The sequence below is a fragment of the Ambystoma mexicanum genome, chromosome 8 (assembly GCF_040938575.1).
Source record: "Ambystoma mexicanum isolate Mex_15411 chromosome 8, UKY_AmexF1_1, whole genome shotgun sequence".
In the NCBI taxonomy this organism is placed as follows: domain Eukaryota; kingdom Metazoa; phylum Chordata; class Amphibia; order Caudata; family Ambystomatidae; genus Ambystoma; species Ambystoma mexicanum.
In genome coordinates, this window is record NC_090929.1 from 1,440,672,273 (window position 1) to 1,440,697,622 (window position 25,350).

At 41.1% G+C, this 25,350-nt stretch overlaps 1 protein-coding gene across 10 annotated transcripts in view; it reads right to left on the minus strand.

The window, feature by feature from the left end:
* The window catches only part of LCOR (ligand dependent nuclear receptor corepressor), a 735,064-nt gene that overhangs the window by 296,744 nt on the left and 412,970 nt on the right, over nt 1–25,350 (minus strand). For 2 of the 10 annotated variants that reach the window (XM_069611597.1, XM_069611598.1), the window contains one exon: nt 14–23,588. The exons of the other annotated variants lie outside the window; for them this stretch is intronic. In XM_069611597.1, the coding sequence (XP_069467698.1) occupies nt 22,616–23,588 (973 nt within the window). In that variant the 3' untranslated portion in view covers nt 14–22,615. Of the gene's footprint in view, nt 1–13; nt 23,589–25,350 lie in introns of those variants that run through there. 10 annotated transcript variants of the gene reach the window in all.

Genomic DNA, 25,350 nt, shown 5'->3' on the forward strand with positions numbered 1-25,350 from the left:
AGACTTTAAAAAACACTTTTAACAACAATTTATTAGAAGAATAGTGGTTTCGAAAAGATTCTAGCATCCAATGAGAACTACTGTATACAACATCACAGCTGGAAAATTCTTTTAATTGGCATGGTAAAATACAATGAAACCATTAAATCTTACACATGCACAACATAATTAGAGCGTTTTGACATAAAATGCAAAAAGGACCACAAATTTAAAAACTACTCATCACATACATTAAGACAGATTAGTCCAGTTGAAATAATCAGAAATGCATCAAAAAAATATTGTAGTGCAATCAAACAAAAAAGTGTGATCATAAGTGCTCTACTACGTAAGACATTGATCATAGCAATGAACATAAACTTCGAATCACATTACAAAACAATCTGTAAATAAATATAAACTACAGTACAAGAGAAATATTAAATTATACAATTCCATCAAACTGTAAACAGTATATTGAAATGAGGTCCACAAGAGTAAAGGGGGTTCCTGTTCTTGACAACTTACTGTGCTTTAAAGTAAATGATCGCAATGTAGAACAATTTAATACAAAATGTCAATTTTGCTGCTGAGGGTATAGTGTTGGAAACCTTCTCAAGTGACCAACATTACAAGATGAAGCCTAAATTTGAGAAACTCAAAGGTTTTACAAATTGTGGAATTTTCAACAGCAGTTTGAAGTACATTAGCTAGGCTGAGTTACTGAACCTTTACCGTCCGAACAAAACATTTTACAATCAGCGCAAAGCATGTTCAGTACATTCACTTTCTTCACATTAGCCAATCCATTGAATATTTGTCTATATCACAGACTAGACAACATTCAGGGCACAAGATTAACGCTAGTTTTTTTTTAAAGAACAATTACACTTTCTAATGAAATGTGCATGTAAAGGAGAACAAGATGCAGTTGACTAAAGATTCCATGTATTAATTCACCTGGTCATAATCATATGTACTGATTTGACATGCAAGTATTGAGAAACAGGAACCCCCTTATTATCTGCTCAGTAGTTACTGAATATACAGAATGCCACTAAGTGTCTGAGGCACTGTGTGCTGTAGAGTAATATGCAGCTTTAAAGTCCGTTTGGCTGAGTTATACCTGGATACCTGAACTGAGTTTCAAAGTTGACATTCATAGAGGACGTGCTATCAAGCACTTCAGATAAATCAAAAACAAAAAAAGGAAAAAAACAAAAAATAAAGTCACTGCTAGGCTTAAAAAAAGCATACAAGTACCTGAATTGAGCGAATGAAGCATGAACAACTGTCCCTGAGGGTTTCAAAACAGTGTCTGTTGACCGTTGGATTTCTATCATTCATTTGACACTGCAAACTGCTAACATGCCAATGTGGTGTTTAACAATATAACAGGCATAATTATAAACAGTAAAGAGAAGCTTTCTTTAAACTTTATAAAGAGCAATATTATGCTGCACCATTTAGTACCTGCAACCTAAAGTTCTTAATGATACAGTTTTATACAATAAAAAGTGACAAGGTTGTGATGACAAATAGTTGCCCAAGGACACACACAATTGCAACATTTCAAGTTTGGGTCTGAAATGGTCACTACAAAATGTACTTACATGAGCATATAGATTGTTTTAAAATTAATTTGTGTTTAGGAAACAAAAACAGCCAATAAAAAGTAGAAATAGCATTATGTTCTGTTGACAAAAGTCTAAAAGGTTATTACAAGTTTGAGTTGTAAAAATATAGGTTTTTGCCCAAAACCTTTAAATACTGCTTATTCCAAGAACATTGGAGGTGAGGTAATTATCCACCCATTGTTTATTTACATTGTTTAAAAATATGATGGCAAATTAAACTGCCCATAGATTGGTTTGGAAAACTTAAGGAAAGGTTTACCTCTTGGGAAAACCTCTGGAAAATTTGTGTTTTTTGTTTGACATTGGAGATTCCTCATGCAATCTACCATGCAAACTGCAACAGAGGTCGGAAACCAATTTCAGAGGAAAGTGCAAGCACCGTTTCGGCACCAGTATGTTCTCTGGGAGGACAAGCTGGCATGCTCATCGATAGGAGTTAGGCTGCCACATCTGATAAGGAGCTAACAGATTGAATAAATAGTGGGCTTGTTTGTTCTCACATTTGTTATTTGCCAACGATGCCAAGAAATAGCACTTAACTTGGTGGCACGCAGGCGGAAAACAGAGCCCTACTTAAAGTTACGTTGATTCTAATTTGGCTAGTCTGTTGAAATAAAAAAAACTTTAATAAAGGAGAAAACATCTGGTCAAGTATTATGTAACCGGAAAACATTTCACGGAGATCCAATTTTAAAAGAGCCACAATAGGATAGGACACATTCCTTTGAGAACTTAAATTGGAATTTTAGTTTCGCCATGCTAAAGTTTACTGTGCTGCAACTAGAAAGTGCTTGTTATCTCAAGATTAAACAGGTCCAACAAGTGCTTTCTTAATGAAATATATAACTAGTAGGCCTCTATACGAAAATATAAATATATTAAAAAGACCTTCGTGCAGCGCCAAACTGCAGATGCATTTTTATAAGGGTAAGAGTTTTTTTTTTCTTCCAATGTATACCAGCCAAAAATATTTTTTGCAATTAAGTCGCTACACCCAGTCTTGTATTATGTAATGTTTTGTCCAGGAACATAAAAAAACATTACTTTCTACTTTGAAGTGTATACTTATTTTGACAACTAGACAAAAGAAAAAAGTCTCCATTCGAGTATGCTGGGATTGCATCAAGATTTACCAAAATGTTAACCATACTAAATTTCCTGTTCTGCTGTAATGCATGCATACAATACCTCGGGGCCTTACAAATTATTGCAGACAATAAAAAAGTAAAACACTCCTTCACTATGCTCCCTCTTCCAAATGCTCTCCCCTTTTGTGTCTATCGAGATGGACTGTGGAAGTAAGGGAAGGTAAAGCAAAGGGCATCTCAAACTAGCTTTAGCCATAATCAAGCAACTGCTCCTCATTTATGAATGTTTCACTGTGCATCATCCTAAAGTTGCGTAAAGAGCTCAACATTTCACTCAATATATCTATATTCTTTGCCTAAAAAGGACTAGGAAACAATGAGTCTATAAAGAGCGGTTGGCTAGCAATATGTGCACCATGACATCTTTAAACGGGCTAAATCACTGTAGTACACCTAAAATCTACCAAAACTAAACTCAAATGTTGGGGCTGCTCTATGTATACAGAGCCAATACTGCGTACAGCAACCATAAACTTAATGCTTAGGCAGGCAAAAACGTTGTCAATAAAACTACATTACCAAGATAACGTTTTAGGTGAGGATTACACAAAAGTACCACTGTGGGGTTTCACCAGTACATAGTGCATAGGCTCTCTTCCATTACCAACTTTTAGAACTACAACCTTTTTGCAACAGCGATCACTACTTCTCAAAGCAGTTAAGCAATGTGTAAACGCTCAGCTCACTCCGGCACACGTTGTGTAAATCCATTAACCTGTCACAGGCTCCCAAATATCCTTACAAGCTGTGTAAAGAATATTAGATGCTGGGGTGAGGGAAGGAGAGTGAGTATTTGTCAAAGGGAGACAATTTCTTGACCAAGTATCAGACACCATTGCAAAAACGTAGTACTTGTAGGCCATGTTTTTCAGTGTACACACAGCGTGGTAAGGTTACCAGGCCCATACCATGTTTGAAGTTATTCTATTACGCCACATGGCAGGTTTCAAGAGAGGACATTTAATAACTTCGCCATATTGTACATTATTCACGATGAAACCTCTTAAGTAATGCCCAAAGGTGTTTACGGTAGCAAGTGCGTGCCTCTGCCCCACCCTTTAAAGACAGATGTGCTGGCTCTTGTGGAAAATGATCACCTTTGATTTCAAACCGGAGTGATACTGAAGACTGTTTATGATCCATTACCTAATGCATAATCATTCTGCTGAAGAGAATGAGTTCAATTATTGACCGCAGGTAACTGGCCTTTTGCCCTAAAGGTGTGCCATCTAGGCACTTCAGAAATTGTGCCTATGAACTGAGACGAAAGTGAATTGATGAAATGTGGGTGCATAAACAGATACATATCTGTTAAAGACCAGGAGTGCACGATCAACGGCTTGGCATTGAATGGTCAGCCTGATCAATGGCCACGAAGAAAAACTACTAGATGTTGGAGCTTTATTTCCTGGGTGGCACGGTGCATGAACAGTTTGCAGTAATAAATCATGACTGGCACTATATTAGGTGGTGGTTCCCGAAAAGGAAACTGCAGACCAATCTGTAGTGCTTCAGTAAGCCCTATATGTAGTTTTATGGGAATCGACCTACACAGAATTTTCACAGGTAAATAGCATAACACGTAAGCGAGTTAATGATCATCTCAAAGATGAGCCGCTTGCTTTTGTATCGAGATCTACAGAAACTTCATGTTTGTCCTTGAAAGGACGGTGCTGGACCAAAGCACCTTCCTCTGAACAAGATCATTTTATTAATGGAAGAGAAGAGTGGCGAATATTGCCACCCAGCAGAAAAAGAACGCTGTACTCCATGGCAGGCCCAGGAGGCATTTACATAAAAATTAGAGAGGTTGGGCTTAAAAGCAATGTTGATTTTTCACTACTGTAGACCTTCGGGTATTACTGGAAAGAAAGGGCATACTGAAGCATTCCAGACTAGCCGAACTCAAGCTAACTCCCAAGGAAGAACTACCGCTGTATCCTGAAAAATTCTCAAAAGATCAAAAAAACATACTAAACATTCCTTTGGTGACAACTCGACAGTCACCTATCTGCTTTGGAAATTATGTACCCCACTCAGTGTGCCATAACTTTCCTTGCGGCTCCCACGTGCCCCAAGCAAAGGAAAACAAAAGTCTTCTAGTAACCCCACCTTCACAGTTTCATGGTGACCCAGCTCTTATGGAGTGAAAAACCTTTAGCTTACAAGGTAAATTCAGCTTCCCTTGAAGGGTTTAGGCATGATGCGACACATTGGAGCTCCTCCTGGAAGAAATGCATCTGCTATACAATGGTTGGGTTAAGCAATGCTTTTTGATGAAATATATTTTTTCATCATTAAAGAATTGTTGTTTCCAAGCAGTCCAATGACTTGATAGTCAATACTGTTTTAGAGAATATATGGCATGTATTGCTTACCATAATCTTATTTCTAATGCTTTTATCTGCTTAGGTTCACATGCTGCTTTCCATAGGCAGACATCTAGTGGTAGGTGCAGAGTATTGCACATGTTTTCGAAGTTCGAAAAAAGGGACGTTGACTGGGCGTGTTTGGAATATCCCTAGGTTGAAGTCTACTGTACCCAGGATACCTCACAAATCGAGGTCCCTTAGGTTGTTTTGTTTCTGACCCGGGTGGAGTATGGATTGTATGAGTGGAGAATACATAGGTTGTGATGAAGTGTGAAACATCTATGATTTGCCCTTGAACCTTCAACTCCAAGAGGGGTGGAAGGGTGGGCACATGTGAATTTAAGCCGATCTAAGCATCAGAAATAACATTACGTTAAGGAATGTATGTATGTCTTCTGAGGCTTGTGGATCTGCTTAGAATCACATGCTTTGCATAGATTAGCGAGCAGTACTTGGGGAAGGTGGTGTGTTTGAAGGTAGAGTGCAAAAAAGATGTTTTAACACCGCCTGAGTGTCACCCTTAGAATGTGCATCTAAACAGTAGTGTTGTGCGAAGGTATGAACAGAACTCCAAGTGGCAGCTTTGGAAATAGCATCGAAGGGGACATTTGCCATGAAAGCTAGAGTAGGCCCTGTGCCCAAAGTTGTGTGTTCTGGGCTTGAAGGGAAATGTCCTCTTGGCAATAGAATAATACATTTGGATGCATAGGGCAATCCATTTTGAGAGAGCCGATTTAGAGATAACATCCCACTCTCTTCCTGCGGCTAGACACGAAAAAGGTCTTTGAGCGGTTTAGTCTTTTTAAGGTAATACAAAACAGCCCTTCTGATATCTAGAATTATTTCTGCTGAAATCTTTGGGTTTTGGAAGAAATCGGGAAGTTCTATGGATTGATTTACATGAACGGAAATTAATTTGATAACAACGTGGATCTATGGCTATTACAACCATGTCTTTGTGCATGACAAAGGGATTGTGCACTAAAAGGGCTTGTAATTCACTTACTCTCCTTATTGATGGAATAGTGACAAGGAAAGCAGTTTTATATGTAAGATGTTTAAGACTGGCTTTGTGAATTAGCTGTAAGGGGGCCCCCATGAGCGTTAACACAACATTCAAGTCCCAGCCGGGAGGTGGCACCCTCCATGAATGCTTTCACCACAGGCACTTTCCACCAGGAAAATGTACTTTGTGATGTGGTGTAGGCTAAGAGCTGCTAGGTGCACTCGTAGGGTATTCAAGACTAATCCGGAGTCGAAGAAATATAGCAAATGGTGTACTTTATGTGAAGGTGAACAGTCAATTGGGTTGATGTTACGTGCTTTACACCATGTGACAAAGTGTTTCCATTTGTTAAAATAGCAGTGTCTTGTATTAGGTTTGCGTACTTGCTTTAAAATGTCCATACACCTCTGGTTTAGGTTCAAATGACCATCCTCTAACCTCAGGAGCCAAGCTACTAAGTTCAGCATCTAAGGTCATGGGTAGAGCGTTGTCCCTTGGTTCTGTGACATGTTTTATTGGCACAGCAGTTTCATTGGAGGACAAAGATATTATCAGCAGGTGTGAAAACCATGTCTGCCGCGCCCACATACAAGGTATCAGGATTAAGGTTATTTGCTCCGGGTATAGCTTGAGGACTATTCTGTTGAGAAGTGGAGTTGGGCGTGGGAGGAGGGGGGGCAGGTTTGAGGGGGAGTGTACGCAAATCTCCCTGACCAGTTCACTAAGTGCGTTGCCTTTGGATTTTGTCTGGGGAAACCTGGATGCGTAATCATGGCATTGTGGGTTCTCTTGTATCAAAAAGATCTTTGTCTAGAAACCCCCAGTTTGGGAAGACGTTGGCAATACTTCGGCTTAGTATATCTGCTAGAGAACTGCGTTTCCCTGGAACATGTGCTAGGAGAAACATGCATTTTAGTGCCCACATCCAAATGGGCTGGGCTAGGGGTGGGACAGCCCGAGTTTTCCTCCACGCTTGTTTATGTGGATCTACATGAAGAAAAATAACGAGGTGGAAGAGACCTGCTTTTAGGGTTGAATTACAAACAATCTTTTTGCACTTTTTTTTAATAATGCAGAGGAAGACCCCCGCACCCTTTTACTTCCCCTACCTTAATACCCTTGACCCCCCCACCCCCCATCTATTTTTTTTATACAATTTTGCAAAAATCCCACAACAATTCGACCAAAAAAACCTGCCTTTTCCATCTAATTTTCTCACTCTTATTTTGGGGTAATACAAGTTTATGTAGAGCATGGCTGTGGTGCGGTCTGTTATGAGCAGAGTCTTATAGAACTTTGAAGACCGATCTGCTTTTTGGTTAATGCATGCGTCCACACCCCATGCGCAGCCTGATGGAGAAAAAGAGCTCTCCACCCGGTTAGCGATGCAACGTTTAGTTAGAGGGGCTTCGCTTGCTGGGGTGCTGAACGGTTTCTATTTAAAAGGGTTCTCTCCTTTGTCAATCAATGCAGAGAAGGAACCAGAGGGTGCAAAACCTCCACTAGATCGCCCTACAGACTGCTTGCGACAATTGTTTTGTTAGGCACCCTTGCATTAGAACACATGCGCAACCAGGCGTGCTGCACTAAGTAAATGCAGGAAGCCATGATTCCCACAAGGTGCAATGCCTTTCGCACGTTAACCGACTACTATATATTGCAATATTTGAAACAGCATGTTTTTGACCCTCTCGTTGGAGAGGAAAGACCCGGCAGTCTGTTCAATTAGTGCTCGAGAAATTCTTTTACTTGACTGGGCACTAGACTGGACTTCTTTTCGATGGAGAAGCCTAATGACTGAGTATTTTGCTAACACAATTGAGGCGTCTCCCCGGTTATGTAGATAAGGGTACACTGGAATGAAGGACCTCCGTAGGTGTGCAGCCAACACTGCAAGGGTCTTTGTAAACACTCATAGTGCTGAGGCTATGCTGAATGGTACACTTTGAATTGGTAGTGCTCCTTTCCCACTTTGAACCTTCGGTATTTTCTGTGCGCTGGCAATATTGAAATATTAAAGTATGCATCTTTCATGTCCAATGCTGCCTTGAAATACCCCCGAGAAGTGGCAGACATCAGCTGAACTCCGCAGCTCCGCCCAAACTCTAATCCAACAGAATAAAACCATGCTTCCACTCCAGCTGGCTACATGTGGGCGGTAGGTCTGGGAGCCTAGAGTTATGCTTATGGGCGAAGGCCACGTGGAGGGAAAGGCCAAGCCAAATCAACACAAAAGGGATCCAGAAAGGGGGGGTGAGGGGGTGGCAGGTATTCTTGCATAGAGTACCCAAAGTTGCCCCTAACCACCCAGAATCTAGAGAATCGCTCATCAATAAATGCACTCATGGGTTCAAAGTGGTATGCAGATGCCCATCAACAATTCGAGAAGATGATGTAAACTCCACAAGACTATTAAAATGGCAATTTTGCATTTGACTTCATACGCATTGAGCTGAGGAACCAAAGAGTGGTCAATATATTGAGCAATGCCATGAGCGCCCCCATCTGCATATAGCACGATTTAAATTCCTTCTCATCCCCATTATACCAATGTTTATTCCCTGGAAACTAAGCCCCAAAATCCACGGCTTTCTGGAGCCAAGGCAATTCCCCTGGGGAAAAGGCCTTGGGAAACTACCAACAGAGGACAACTTGTTAATTTGGCCAACTGATTAGTATTCAACCAAGATATGGGTACTAGTTTCTGGAATAGGTTTTAGGGCTTCGGGCACAGTTTCCTTATTTCTTGGAAAAGGTTGGACTTCAATTCATTATTAATTTGTTGTGTTATGCTGTACTTTTATGGCCAAAAAAAGTTGATGGTAATCTACCTGTTTTAGAAGAGGAATTACTTCTGGCAGTAGTGTCATTCTTAATTTTTGTGGCTCGACATACGTGTTTGCAGGGCGCAGCTCTAAGACTAGGCGCATTGTTAGATCTTTCTTTGGAACAAGGAAGTACACTGAACAAATAACTTGGTTTCCTTGCAGAGGTGAAACTTGCTTGAGCGCTCCCTTTTGTAGTAGTGTTAAAACTTCTTGTAAAATAAAATGATATTCGGGTGACATTCTTCTTGATAGAGTATGGTGGCGAGGCTTTTCAAGGAATTCTACTGACTAACCTTTGGCAACGGTTGTTAGCACCCAGCGATCTGACGTTATCGCCTCCCATGTATGGGTGAAAGATGTTATATGTGACCCGCTACTGGAGAAGCATGGGAGGGTGTGCGGACTGGAGCGTCATTTGTTGGCGGGGGCAGTACAGCCACTAGAGGCTGCAATTCTGCCCTGACCTTCACTCTCTCTGAAACCCTCATTGTGGACTACTTTGAAAAGAGGATTGGCTTTGAAGATTACACCAAGACGACAAGGATGCTCCAAAGCCAGACTGAGGCCCTTGAGAAACCCTGCGTCCAAAATGAACGCCGAGTATTGGCGGTGCCTCAATGGATAAAGGGTTTATTAGAAATATGCCCTTGTGTTTTTAGGGGTTTATGCTCCTTTTTGGGAGTCTCCAATTGGTCTACTGCCTTGCCAAAGAGGACGAAATCTTCAATAGGCATATTTATTAAAGTTGCCCGAGTGTCAGGTTTGAACCCTGAATCCTGAAGCCATGAATGACGTTTGTGCAAGGTGCCCTCAGCTATCACTCTACCAGAAGAGCCTGCTGAATAGTGTTTTTTCAAATATTCTGGGCTACTGGTTTACCTTCAATAGATATTGAGTAGGTTGGACCCAACTGGTTCGGGGACAGTATCCAATTGTTTTCAGAATTCCATCCCCCCTGAGTATTTTCATAACTTGCAATCAAAGTAGTTTGCTATGCGAGTCAAGTATGTCCTGGAAGCGGTAACACTCTTGCCCAGGATAGGTCATCTTTTCCACTCGTTATTGTGTGGTGCTTTTAGCACTAGACAGTGGCAGTGTCAGAAAAGCAGGTATACCAGTTTGCACCAGTTGGTTAAAATAAGGTACACAGAGAGGTGAGTAAAGTCCACACAAGGTTCAAGATGGACTACTAACCCAAAACCTGCACTGCTAGCACAATTAAAAAAGATTGTTGGAAACGAATTCTGCCCTCCACCTGAAGATTGCAGCAATTATTTAAGTAGGAATGCTACAGTAGCATACTATGTAAGGATATGCAAAAGAAAACTTCAGTACACCCACTACCCCCAACTCACCTTGCAGTACTTGTGTTTGAATGGGAACTGTGAGCATATATGCATGAACAACCACAATGGTAGTAATGATATTGCAGTTTAGATTTTGAAAACCCAAATGATTAGAAAGCGGCTTGCCAAATGTGTGCATTCTAGCCCACACAAATAGAATGTTGCCCATTTTATCACTGCAAAGAGTTATGCTAACATTAAATGGAACAATGCTCTAAACGGAGTTATACAAAAGGGAACCCCAGGACACGCACATTTTAAATGTGTGGTACCTCAGCCCTTCCCTGGACTCAACTACAGCACAAGACTCTTGGGCTGGGTTACTTTAGATTTTAACAGCTTGGACAGGTATCTTCTAAAATAAAAATATCAGTGTCTTACACCTTTCCTGAGTTTGATTAAAATGATTAGGAGCCCTTTCCAACAAGTTGAAAAAAACCTGGCCATCAATGGGGAAACGTGCCCACTCTTGGTGCAACATCAGGAGGGTCTATAATGGTGACGTGAGGGGCATCTGGATCATTGTTATCAGGATATCTCGGTTATCATAAAACACATCGTGATCTTCATCCCCCTGATCTTGGAGAGTGAGGAGAGGCTTGAGTGCCAAGGTAAGGTTGCTCAGTAAAGTCCACAATAGTATGTGTGGGAGATGGCAGACACCTTGGATTTGGCTAAAGGCTGCCCCGTTTTTAAGTCCAAGGTCTTTTGCCCTTAAAGTTACAAAGGAAGAAACCTTGTTTATAGTGTCCTTGAAACGTTCTAAAGACCAGTCTTCAGGGGGTTCCAGGTGTAGGGAACACAACAGCTTCAGGGTCCTTCCTATGACTTTACTTTTGAAGAGACTGAGATAAAGGGGAGGTAAACCTACTTTATTCTGGCACCAAGTGTGAGACAATAGGTATGTGCGAGATGTGTTCCAGATACGTTCTATGGTGTGTTCCTTGCTAGAATTAGTTTTGCGCGATTTCGATGTGTTTCAGCATTTATGAAACATCCGTCGACAGACTTTGATGCACGTCCACTGACTGTTCAGTGTTTTCGCCTTGCACGCAGCAGGCTTATGGTCGGTAGGCTGCAAGGTGCCTTCTGCCGCATGCAGCCTTCTTGTGACATCCTTTGAAGAACAGCTCAGGGTTGTGTGTTTTTTTTAAGTGAGAGTGTCTGTCGCCAGTAGGTCTTCCCCACAGCAGCATGCTGCGACTGCCTTTTCGGGGCTGGGGACTGACATGCGAGAGCCAGAATTTTCCTTTGAATTGTCTTCAGCTTTAGAAACTGAGCCGTAGCTGCCTTGGCCTTTCAGGTCTGACTCAAAGGTGCCGGTTGGGGTCTCAGACTTGGCCATAATGACGTGAGCTGCCCACTGTTTGGTGTCGTTCTTAAAGAGTTTTGGGCCTAAATATTTTGCACGACAACGCCGCTCTGGGTGGTCTCGGGGAAGGCAGTGGTTGCACACTCGATGGGTGTCTTTCCACGGGTACCTTCTGTTGCAAGGAGAGAATTTAAAAAGCGTTTTCTCCATTGCTACATTTTTGTGAAAAGGCAACAAAACAAAGGCAGTAGATACGGCAAGTAGAAGAATGCATTAAAAGTTGTTCTCTTCATGGCTAATTTGAATTGAAAATGCAGCTAGACAAGGGCAATGTACAAAGGAAGTGGAAGTATGCATTCTCTAAGAAAGGTAATCAGTCCTCCCACTCTCCCTACTGTAAGGCCGAAGCCTGGTGTAGGCCGAAGTCTGTCGCCAAATCGGAGGATTCGTCAGATTCAGAAGTCGGAAAATTTCAGGTTGTTCGTCCAAACATGCGTCAAACTGCAACCACCAGTACTACAGACTCTGCATTAACACGTTTTTACTATGGCGGAAAAAAACAATGAGGGATCTCGCCTCGTGAGGGATCATGGGTGAAGTAGAGGTCACACTAGAGATATTACAAACCCGCCCAGTCAACATCCTTTTTCGAACTTCGAAAACATGTGCAATACTCTGCACCTACCACTAGATGTCGACCTATGCAAAGCATGTGATCCAAGCAGATCGACAAGCCTCAAATATATTTACATTCATTTATCTCTCACACACATTGCCACGGGTAAGTGATGACTGTTCCTGAGTAAGATAGTGTGTTGTCCGTTGGAAGTGTAGGGGCAGGAAACATTTGTTTACTGAGAGAGAAGAATTTGGGGCTTGTGGGAGACATGGTAGACCTCTGGGAGAATTTAGCAGGGATTCTGGCCCCTGTCCATACAAACACCTGACAACTGCCTTGCTCTGCGTCAACAAGCAAAGGTTACAGCAGGCTAGAGGGCATGGTAAATGTGCATCTTAGAGTGAGGTTTGCAGCATCTTACTGCCTGCTAACCAACATATCAAGAAAGGTGAAAAGGGTAACTGCAGTACTTAAATTTCAAGCTGCCCTTCCAATGAACCTTAAATTGTTGCCTCCTATAAGCAATACCAGTTTAAGGTACAATGTGAGTTTCCATACCAGCCCTTTGTGTATTCGGTCAACCCGCAGATGCTCCTTTTGTTCCTCAAGGGGTACAATGTATTGACTTTCGAAAGACAGAGGCGAGAGATGGCAATGGGAGCTAGACAAATGGGACCAGTCTGCAAATGGCTAGCGGTAGGAATACAAGGTTGCAAGTTTTTCCTTGGAAGGCCAACTCCCACCATCCCCAAATTAACCAACTCCCCATGAAGTTCTCCTACCACAACACTACACACTGAACCTCCACAACCAAAGACAGCCACTGCAGGCCTAGCTGTTCGCACAACACTAAGCTACAACAAAGCTCTCCTCTTTTGCCATGTCATACACCAGATCAGCGGCTAATGAGGCTCAAAGAAATGTAGTCTTTCATATCTTGGGCTCTACCCTTTGGATAACATACTCCCAAAGTGTATCTGCCAAACCCATACAAATTAGTTGCCACTCAGGAACCAGTACTTTTGACCTACACCCATCACCACAGGTTTTGCATCTCCCTTTCCCACAGTCCCACTAATGAACCCCACACCCTGCACAGAGGCCAGCAATAGCGTCAGATCGATGCTATACAAGACCATTTACATTAAGGAACATACCTCCCCATAAATCAGTTGAAGTGATATCAGGAGTAAATGGTTGGACATTACTGACAAATCAACTTAGCTGACACAGCCATGCTGCCAGGCAAAAGCATTCTTCTCAATGTTTGCTCCGTGGTGGTCTGTGATCAGATTGTCTCTTGGCTTTGAAGCACAGCTGCTAGAGGATGCCCAAAGTCACAAAACCCTGCCATTCTGATGAGTCATGTGTAGGAGTTCACCAAGTGCCTCTGGAGGCAGAATATTTAGGCAAGGAGGAGGAACTGCCAAATTATCTGCAGAGTACAGAGCAAAGCTTCATGGTGGGCTGTAAATGATTTGCTAATCAGATACACTTTCACAATGTCACTGGTGAAAGTAGAAAAAGAAGAATTTGTGCTTTATGCGGCAGACGAGAGAAACCCTGATGACTGCTAAATATCTATGGAAAAAGGCAGGAGGCACCGAGTCCAAGTGCAATCGGTCAGAAAAGCAGTTACAATTTGCACCAGTTGGTTAAACTAAGGTATATGAATAGGTGAGTAAAGTCCATACACAGGGTTCAAGTTGGACTACTAACCCAAAATCTGCACTGCTAGCACAATTACAATTATACTTCTTTAGAAGAATTCTCCCCCACCTCAAGGTTGGAGCAATTATTTAAGCAGGCATGCTACAGCAACATACCATTTAATATTTAAGGATATTCAAAAGATGACTTCAGTACACCCAGCCCCCCCGCCCCACCTTGAACTATGTGTGTTTGCAGGGGAACTGTTTGTTTCATTAATTTGAAGTGCGCTCCAGACCCGATGGTATCAGGGAGCGAGGGCAACAAGGATAATCTCAGCTTCAGCATGTATGCATGACCCACCATAATGGTAGTAATAATATTGCAATTTAGATTTTGAAAACCGAAATACTTACAATGCTGCTTTCCAAATGTGTGCATAGTAATCCACACTAATACAATGTTGCCCATTTTATCACAGCAAAGAGGCATGGTAACATTAAATGGAAAATTGATTGAAACGCCGTTATACAAAAGGGAACGCCAGGACACACATTTTAAATGTGTGGTACCTCAGCCCTTCCCCGGACTCAACTACAGCACAAGACACTTGGGATAGGTTACTTTAGCTTTTTGCAGCTTGGACAGTTATCTTCTAAAAAATAAAAAAGCTCACATGTACAATTTCTTATTCGGAAAAAAATATATGTTACTTTTATTAATCCTCACAAACACTGGTTAAAACCTCACTATAATTTACTTTATAATTATCTCATAGTGAGCACTTTGTCCCAACACTATACTCCTGAGTGACCCACAAGCAAGTGACTTAGCCAATCACCACAGATGCCAGGTCCACAATGTCCAGTTCAAACTTTTCCTCACTTCTGGCACTCAATGACACTTGTATGTGGACGAGTATGTTGCTAACCCATGCGCCTATGCTGAAACATGCCATGTATCTGTTACATGGCATACAAAGTGAACATTCATCAGGAGCGAAAGGTAAAAGGAGAGCAAGAGCTTATCTTTTTAACTAAGGGCAACGCTCAAGGGCTAAATGAAGTAGAGAGGTATACAAGTGATAAATGGAAATTCTGATAGCAAGAACAGCCAGATCTCCACTCTAAATCTATGTTCACCCCATCCAAAATAGGATCTGTACAAGAGCATATCGTACTACTCTCCATAGAGATTATTGTCTATTGTAACATGGCCAATCTGTGTGTGTATTTGGGGCTTTGTGCTTATGCCAGAGTGGTGACTTGTTCTCACGGTATCTTATTGGAGACATTTCCTCCTTTCAGGAGTTAGGCGACACAGAACTAAGCCACACATGGTAAATTCTCAAAAATGAGTCAGATCCCCTTCACGCCCCCAAGTTAAAATGACTTCTTCGAAGCAAGCAGTCCACCTTCACAGGCATAGAGACAGCGGTCCACTCCAAGATGTTTGACAGACTGGTGTCTATGGTTTTGAACATCACACTTGACACCTTAGTTACGGACATTCGTATCAGTTCCAGACATCAGTACTTTTCCGAACACCCTTTCCATCTCAGGTTGAACACACAAGCAGTGTGTTTGCGTGCAGCAGCAGCAGCTACTACCCGGGCCACTAACTCGTAAATAAATACTAGGAGAATAGGGACATTGTGAAATGGAAGTCTGGTAAAGGATAATTCCTTTTGTAATCCAGTAGTTGCTCTAAGGATATGTATTTGTTTCCACAAGCAGCTTGTTTATGCCAAGAGCAATCCTGACAGTAATTACCAGGATTGGAGGAATAAACGAGAAAAGACTATGTCCGCACAAGATGGGGTGAGTTAGTCTTATTCAATAGGGTTTTTTCTCTCACTAATATGAATAACTAATTTGTATGCCATGAGGAGGTCAGTGATTCCACTTAACAATAGAAGGATAGAGTTTGAATGCACATGTCTATCTCCCACAGGTACTAAATGTTTCCACCATGTGGGTGCAGAATTTATATAAACATTTCAGAGCACCCCTGGAAGTAATTTCTGCAATCTTCATGGTAGGTGCAGTTGGGGAGAATTTTCAGAAATGTGCTAATTCCCTTCTACCTTAGAGACCCCCCAGCTCTTTTTCCAGACTTTAGGACGTTTATTTTTTATCCTGGAGGGAGACCTTTTTTCCCCACTCTCTCATGTATTTTTCTTTGATTTGAACTCTGTTTCTCCCTTGGTTTTGGAGTCTGACAAACTCCAGAAGCATCATCGTTTTACATTGTGACACACAGCACCTTCAGTACAGTGGCACAGGGAAGACTTTCAGATTTCCCAAAGGTTTAAATAACTTTTCATGGTTAAACTACTGTTTCCAAGAGCAGTAAAGTGAAATTGACTTTACTTACCTTTTGTAACTTCGTAGACCCAGCACACACCATCTTACATAGAGTGCTGGAGTGGTAACTTAGTATCTCAATTTGTCTACTTTCTCATGTAATATTTTATGTTACTCTTTCTACAATTAATGGCGGAGGGCAGTGGTTTACTTTTTCCTACCATTGTTTGTTTTCACCGCGGCTGCAATTACAGCTGTAGTATAGCACCCATGGGCGTCCATTTTGGCAATGGCCCGGTCTTCTCTTTTCGCCATTTCTTGTTGTAAAGGGCCCTTCCTGAGATTGACTCTGCGTGCCAAACCAGGTTTGGTCCCTTTGTTCGTTTTGTCTTTGGCGGGGTTCGCTGATGAAGCCCGCCTCTGGCTCCAGCGTGTCTGGCAGGGCAGGAAGCAAGGGAGGTTGCCGAAACTCCGTGCTTGGTCTCCTTGGTTACAGGAATTCACCCACAGGTGATTGGCCGGCTGGCTGTCCTTAAAGGACAGCCACCGCGCTGTGTGAGCGACAGCTAGGCTATGTATGAATGGGAGAGACTTGCATAAAAGGCGGGGTCTTTTGCAAGGCAGGTAAAGTTGACCACTGGACGAAGGAATCCAAGGAAGAACTTGGAAGAGAAGCTTGCTGCAACTCTTGGACCGTTGGTTTGGTGAAGCCCTGCTGCAGTGCTGAAGCTCCGAATTCGCCTCGACTAGAGAAGCCCTGCAAAGGACGGCTTCTCCCCTTGGCTTGGTGGGACCAATCAACGCCAAGACGAACTCCTCTGGAAATCCTCTCGAAGCCGGCTGTACTTCCATTGCTGCTGAAGGAACCGAGTGCCAAGGAGAGGAACACCAGAATCTAATGCATCGTTTTTAAGTTGCACCCAAGCTCCAGGAAGATCCTCCAGACTTCCTCAAAGCAGGACTAACCAAGCCCGAGTCACCTCAACAGAGTGCTGGACCCCAGAAGCAAGGAAAGCCCACAAGGTATCTGAGAACAGCAGTGGTGCTATTTGCAAGAAGCTGAAACCACGATGTGCCGCTGATCTGAACTTTGCCCATTGCTGCCGCCGACCTACAAACCATAGTGTAGGAGTGCCCAGACGTCCTCCCTCTTGTCCCCACGACTGAGGCCCAGAAACAGCAGGATCTGCCATACTACAACAGGAACAAAAGCCAGCTGGAACCAATTTCTTCAGACCTAAGGTACTGTGAAGTAAGGGTACTTGTCTCTTGCTGTGTAGTTTGCTTGCTGTCAGTTGAGAATTGCATTTACTGCCCTTTGTAAAGTTGCTTTCAGCTCTGCCTTTCACAAGCCTCCCAGCTTGTGGCCCAACAGTGATTTCTTTTTCAACCAAAACCCTAACATTGTGCAAGTCTTCAGACTTACCTTCAAGAAGAACTTCAGCTCCCCTAGGCTTTGCTCAATTGACATTGGCTGTAATGGCTCCTTAATAGACTCTTCTAACCTCTGACTTGGTGGTTTGATCTGTCCCTCCAAAAAGAAATACATTCTTTACTTGTATGGCTGGGAAAGGGTCAATCTACACTGCATAGGCAGGGTTCAACAGTGCTTACCTGTTTGAGAAACTTGTCAACCATTGTTTCTTCCTCTACCCTTTTCCTTTGTACTCCAACCTCAGTATTTCTCTAAATGTACCAGTGATATATCAATGTCCACAGTGTCCTAGTTATTGAAGTGACCTCAGGGTGAAGGAAGTGTGTGTGCCATCCCAAAGGGTATCTACTGATTTATTGAAACAGTGTGTATTTTGAAGTATATTTAAGTGTTACATATTTGCTCCCTTCTAAGGCATATACAACTGACTTAAATTAATAAATATTTTTTTTAATTAAGAAACCTAGAGTGTAAGAGTTATTTGGATACTTGACACTGTAAAACTACGTTGCAACCCTACAGCTCATATTAACCCCTCGAGATACGCCTGGCTGCTCAGTCACTCTACCAACACGTGTAGTAGAGACTTATACCAAAGGTTGGGTTGCTATTGCCAAGAGGACAAGGCTGGTGCAGTCTCCCACAGGGTACTGCATACAACCTTGCCTAACCTGTCCGGTAGGGGGTTTGCTTGTTTTGTTGACCGTTTTTTCCAGTAGGTTAACGCACTAATGGCCATTTACTGTCTTCGGCTTTTTGCAGTTTGGATCACATTCAGAAATGGAGAGAATCCTTGCTTTGAGTGAAAAGAATTCATGTTCACAAGATATTAGAATCAATAGAGTGCAGTGTGACCACCTTTTTCACTCCCGATGAATATTCCGCACTTTGTAGGCCATAGAAGAGAAACATGGAATCTTGAGCATAGGAGTATGGATTAGCTACATACTTCTCTGTATACAAGTGTCACTTATTTCCCAGAAGTGAGGGAAAGTTTGAACTGTCCATTGTGGACCCGGCATCTGTTATTTGTGTTTGTAATGATTGGCTAAGTCACTTGGTTGTGGGACACGCACTAGTAGGGTGTGGGTCACACACTAGTACTAGGGTGTTGGGACAAAGTGCTCACTAGGAGACATTTTTAAAATGAGATAAAGCGAGTTTTTAACAAGTGTTTCTGAGATGATTGATAAAAGTAACATTTTTAGGAAGAAATTGTACAAGTGAGCTTTTTTCTTTTAGAAAAGTGTCTTGTGCTGACTTTGCACTAAACGCCGTTTGAAGTGTTAAAAGTCACCTGAAAAAACCAAGAACAATCTGCTAAATTCAAAGAATAAATGGTAGATTAAATACACTTATTTTGGACTAGAACAAATGCCTACAAAACATTTGTTATGGTCTACTTGCAACAATCAAAAGTTATGAAATTAAGTTGTATCCAAGGCCAGGAAACATGATGCAATGCACCAAGAAATAACCTTATCAGAATAGGGGGCAACATGACATTAAGTGCAGATTTCACAACAAACTAGTTTGATGCGATATTAAAAAAACTATGAACTGGAAAATTAGTTGCATGGCACCTTTGTCAAGTATTGGGGAATAGAAAAATAAATGTACACTTAGGACCAAGGTATCAGGAGTCTAGAAATCATAGCGCTTCCGTTACCACAACCAATTTACAATGATCATTTTCTCTTTAAAGGACATTTCATTTTCCAGAAATGGCCTTTCCTGAATCCAATGAGAGAAGTATCCTAAACTGGCCCAACACCACTTCCCTTCCAGTGTGTGCTACATTCCCTTAAAATTACTTTCCTGATGAGTTGCAGTTTTTCTCCAACAGCAACCAGATTTGAACATTTAATACATTTATGTTGAAATGAGAAGTCAAACATTAACAATTACATAGAAGTGAAAATATGATTTCACAAAGATGGTTCTTGCCTACAGAAGCATGATAATGTGAACTATTAATGATTAATTTAATTTCACCAGTGTGCATAATTGTGCTTAAATAATAGGAAAACAAGAGCAATGTGGCTCCATAAATAATAGTGAGATTGAGTACAACGCACAAACATAATAAAGCGATCAGAGAACAAGTCTGACAAACAAATACCTTGCACTGCTTCCCCGCACAAAAACGACAAACTTCAGAATCTGCTCATGCCACCCGTATGAAAGCAGAACTTCAAACATGCTAAGAAGCCGTCAACTCTGATCATTTACTAAGATAGCCCAAACTACATCAATATCTACACCGAAAGCACCCAAGACTGTAAAGAAAACGGGAAGGATATCAAAAGGCAACATCGCTCCAACACCCACACGATATCTGCTGTTGGAGTGATAAAGCATCACAAACGTTGCAAATTAAAATAGAAAAGGGTGCACAGGATTACTACAGACTAACTTTACAAAAAACATACAATAGGATAAAATATATATATCTTTTGAAATATTCAGCAGCGTTTTTTGTTAAGAGGTTCATGAAATTAAAGGGACCACTACCTATTCTTAACCATGCTTCACAAAACAGTAATGGCTATTTTATATTGCAGTTAGCAACGTAATGCAATTAGTGCTTTAAAAATAACCTACACTTTTTTCTTTATACAACAGAGACCTTTGGAGGAAATTAGCTTGTTCAAAAAGCTTCTCTGAAAAGAAAGTATACCTGAATATTAAAAGTCACAGATCTCAAGTGGAATGTTCAAAAGCATCACAGACAAATACTATACAATCTTTAGGTCTCGGAACGTGTAAGTCTAGAAAGGTTTAGCGTTTGGTTTTTAAGATAATTTTCAAAACAAATAAAAAATACCCAATTATTTATTTACATTACTTAGCCTACAGTCTAAAATTATACTTGAAGAATTTCATAAGAACTGCAGCATTAAAGGATAGGCACACCATCTTTTGCTGCTCGATTGTCATCCATTTAAACATACACACAAATACTTACAAGTAAATTGATCAAAGACTATGTACACCAACAACTTGGTAAAACTGGATTACTGCACCTTACTTTAAATTAAAGACAGTGTTTTACATTTGCTTGCACAATACAACGCCCTTTAGGGGTCCAGAAGAAGCTTCTTGCAAGTCTGATTTTAAGACCCCAATAAAGTTAAATAAATGATCCACCAAATAGTGCTAGATTGTCACAAGTGTCAGCAAAAAGAAATAGCTGCAAATGTGTACGTTTGCGACTTTACAACTGTACTGGCAACTGATTTAACTGAGAAGCTTATATTTACAAAGTAAAAAAATAGTATAGAAAGGCAATTCAGCCCAGTCTATGAGCAGTGCATATTTTAAATGACAGCAATGGTGTGCCTAACCTTTGAACATAAAGATGTCCTCTGAAAAAAGGGCAAACTGGTTACCCGCTTTATGGTGGGGGGGTGCGGGGGGGAGAAGTTGACCAACGCCTCCCAGAGATTACACAATATAGGTGCTCTCATCAGCCATAAAACAGAACATTTACCTTCGTGATAAGAAAGTCCCCTTAGGTTTTCCGTGCATAAACTATGAAACTTATTTTGGTTGCAGTACTATAAATGGTATCACAAATTAGTTTCACACTTTTTTCCTCTATTCCGTTCTCTACAAGGAGTTAAAGAATTGGTGAACTGTCAACGAGTCTATAAAAACAGCAAAATAAAACTTATCCTGAAATTCTCCCTAGTAAAATATCAACATAAAAACTGTGTGGTTCAAGGAGTGCCTTTGTTAGTAATGTACAAGTAAGTGGAGTGATGTGCCGAAATATCATTGCATCAGTAGCAAGCAAAACAAAAGGCAGGATGTATTGCAAGAATTTCCCGTCACTGGCAAATTATTGGAAAGGAAACATACCCAGTTGTTCACTTTCAATACTGCCAGATTTAGAACCTATCTGCTAACGTAGACTGATAAAAATATATCCACATATTTGCAAATGTATGTTTGCAAATAAGTTTTAACTGAAATATCTCCATCTAGGTTTCCATTTAGACAGAATAATGAGGTATTGTTTATGTACATAACATTTGTTTGTTTTTGCAACAATCACAGTCATTGGTTTGGAATCATAAATCATTTAAACATTTAAGTAACCACACAGTTCAGTAAATTCAGAACCCGGTCTGCAAAAACGTGAATTTAGCGGTAAGTATTTGGTCCCGCACGCCACCTCCTCACCCCAGTTACCCAAAATGTTTAAAAAGAAAGTGTGCTGTGAGGTAAGGCTAATGCCTCTTAAAAAGTCAAGACCAAATGCCCCCATAATAAAGACTCAAGTTATAATGAAGGTAGTTAGAAGGTTGAACTGTAGCATTTGAAGGTAGCGTACATAACATCTCCTTCGCCCCTAATCTCCGGGTGAGCACTAGCTTGCTATTCGGAAAGCTTTTTAATTCCAAGACTGAATATTGGCAAAACATTCAGAGCTCAAAAAGTACTCCTCCAAAAACCATTTTGCTGAGAGCTCGAAGTTGCCAGGGATTCATAATGTGTTTAGTTTTGCTAAAAAACTAAAAGCAAATTGGTCTGAATTAAATAAATATTACATTGTAAAACATTTTGAATTACAAATGACAGATTTTCACATAACAGAGCCTAGCATTTAAGAATCTATTTAGCAGGTGCACATGTTTTTGAAGGCAACATATACGAATTGTGAGAACAGGTACATGCAGGCTCAATAGGCATAGAGTCCACTTTCACATGTGTATTCTCTGTGAGGTAACAATTCTCTAGAGAATAGAGAAGCATGCAAAAAGGCCAACATATGTTGTGACATACTACCTATGGCAAATTTACAAATATGCAATAACCAAAGCACACCTTTCACCCGTTTCCACATCAGTCTTCTATAACTGCAAACGTGTTTCACAGTAAAAGGACAGGTGCACTCAGTTGTAGTGGGACAATGCAGTAGTGCTCACCCAGTTTAGTTTGTACAATAATTGGCACTCTACAGCAGCCCTACTAGTCTTTTGATTCACTAGCACTTTGCGCTGCTTCCATCTCTTCCTGGGTTTCTAGTTCACTCTTCACTGAAACATCTTGACCCTCCAACCTTAATTTCATCTTTTTCTTTGGAGGATTTTTCAATGTGCCCAGTCTCTCTTTGACTTTATATTCCAGTGTACTGTGAGGAATTCCATAAATGCTCTGAGCTTTTGAAACACTCATTTTTCCATTCATAACGACAGCAATAGCTTCTTCTAGTATTTCACTGTTATATTGTCGGTATCTTCCTCTTTTCTTTCTTGGCTGTTTGGATCCAGCATCTCCTTCTTGGTCTGAGGTGGGGTATGGCTGTCCAGAGGTAGACTGTTCGGCATCAGAGCTCCATGAATCCGTTGTAGTATCTAACAAACATCTCCTGTTCTGTTTTGGAAGGATAGCCCTTAACTTTTTACTAAGCGCGCTCTCCGTTTGTGAACCCATTACCAAAGAGCTATAGTTGTATAGATCACTGCTGCGCGACTCCCAGGAAAGATCCATGCCTCGCACTTGTGGGATCTTTAAATCCACTGGAGAAGAACGGCATATATCTTTTTTTACATCATGTTTGTTGTTTATTGTCGCTTTTTTAAAGGTGTTACAGTTTTCTGTATAAAAAGGCAGGTCACTGATGTTGCTGAGCGCACCATTAGCCCTGAATTTCATGCGGCTGAAATTAAATTCGTAGTGCGGCTTTGCCCAAGATGCTTCCCTGGATAACCTCAAATGTTGTCCATGATTCTGTCCAGATGATCCGAAGCTGCCAGCTGTAGAAAACTGGTTCCTTCCCAACAGTTCTTCACTGATCTGTAAGGATCGAGCCAACGGAACTTTAAGAGACGTGGAGTGCCCGTAACCTTCCCTGGTTCCATCCAGCAAGCTTCTTGGAGGCGCCCGGTCAACAGTCCGTAGTAGTCCATCTAGACGGTGCTGGTTGGATCTCCCAGGTCGCCTAATTGGATGGAAGGAAACTGATGTGAGCAGGACTGGCACATGTAGGGAGGGATAGGTGAGGGGGCCACTCCTTTATTAGAAGGCCTTGCTTGGGTAACATCACTTATATTGTGTTAACTACATTTACATTTTATTTTTTTTATTTATTTTTTTTAAAGAAAAGTCTTGCCACCAGTCTCATTTTAAACAAGTTCATAAAGAAGCTTTTGGGCAACAAAAAATAAAAACCTATCAGTTGGTCTTTGGTTGGGTTCACAAATTGTAGCAAAAAAGGCCTCGCGCTATAGTCTGAAAATGGTACCTTATTTCTAAATTGGAAAGTAGTCCATCTTCAAGGACCTATTCAAGATTGGTTACTAATGTGACGTTACCACTAAACAAGTACAGTAATAAAAGAGTAAGCCAATTGAAAGAATGGAAACATTTTTAAAGCATACATATTACAAAGTTCAGCAGGCTGGTCAGATCACATCAATCTTTTGACAATGCCCAAATTCTGCATGCAATTAAGGAGCATTCAGTACCTATTGAGCATGCAAGTCGGTCCTCAAGAAGGTTGCAATGAAGAGCAATGTAAATTGACCCAAACAAATTTAACATATTACTTTTAGGAAATACTTTCATGAAAATCGCAAATAATTACAAGTGGTTCGAAGACACAGTAAGACGTTTAACTTACCCATCAATCTGTATAGGAGAATACACAGGAGTGATCAGAGTGTCACCTATTGACTATATTTTACAATATCCATCCAGCATTCCTAAGGTCCTACCTCCAAAGCCCACCCACCAGAGCACAATGACTTTATTTTGTTACAGTGTAATGGAGCAGCTGGCTGAAATATTCTTGCAGGAGCAGAGTAAAACACTTTATTTGCTTTCCGTGACATCACAGCAGTTCCTTATGAAAGTCATAAGCATTTGCAGAAATGAAAATAGTTTTAATAACTTCCCATGGGAGCCATAGACAAAGGATTTGGGAATGCATAATCATTCTTCACCAGAAAAGGTAATGGATGAGTGTTGGGATTTATTGGCAGAGATAGGCAGTGGGTGGAAAGAGGACAATAAGGACTCTGTGCTCTAGGTTTCAAATTGCTGGTAAGCAGACATTTTTTTCCCAGTTTCACATGTTAAAATAAATAAGACGTGTACACAAAGTTGAGCATGCTGAATATGAATATATCATTGCACCAAGACCATCCACCTGGCCCCCTTGATATTCATTTATCTTAAGACAAATTATCGAGGAGAAAATAAGTAATGAAACCAATTGCTGACTTTCAACTTCTCAGGATTTAACAATGCTTTAGTTACTATAAATTGCATTCAATGTGGCCTAATTGAAACCGAGGGAGTTGGCAAGGATTTGAGATTTGGGCCTTCACTGTGTGGGTTTTCAACCAAATGGGACAAGAACAGCAAATGACACATTTCAATTTGCAGACCGATTGATTGTTGGGAGGAAGTGGTGTTAGGCAATATTGTATGTAGTAACCCTGTGGGAGACTATACCAGCCGTGTCCTCTTGGCAATAGGTAACCCAACCTTTGGTATAGGCCTGTACTACACAGGTTGGTAGAGTGACTGGGCAGCCAGTACTATCTCAAGAGGGGGCAAAGTGAGCTGTAGGGTTGCAACATAGAGATTCAGTCATATGTATTCAAATAACACTTAAGCTCAAGGATTCTTGATTAATTAATTATTAATTTGTCAGTTTTTAAATAAGCCTTCTTTAGAAGGGGAGCAATTGGCAACAA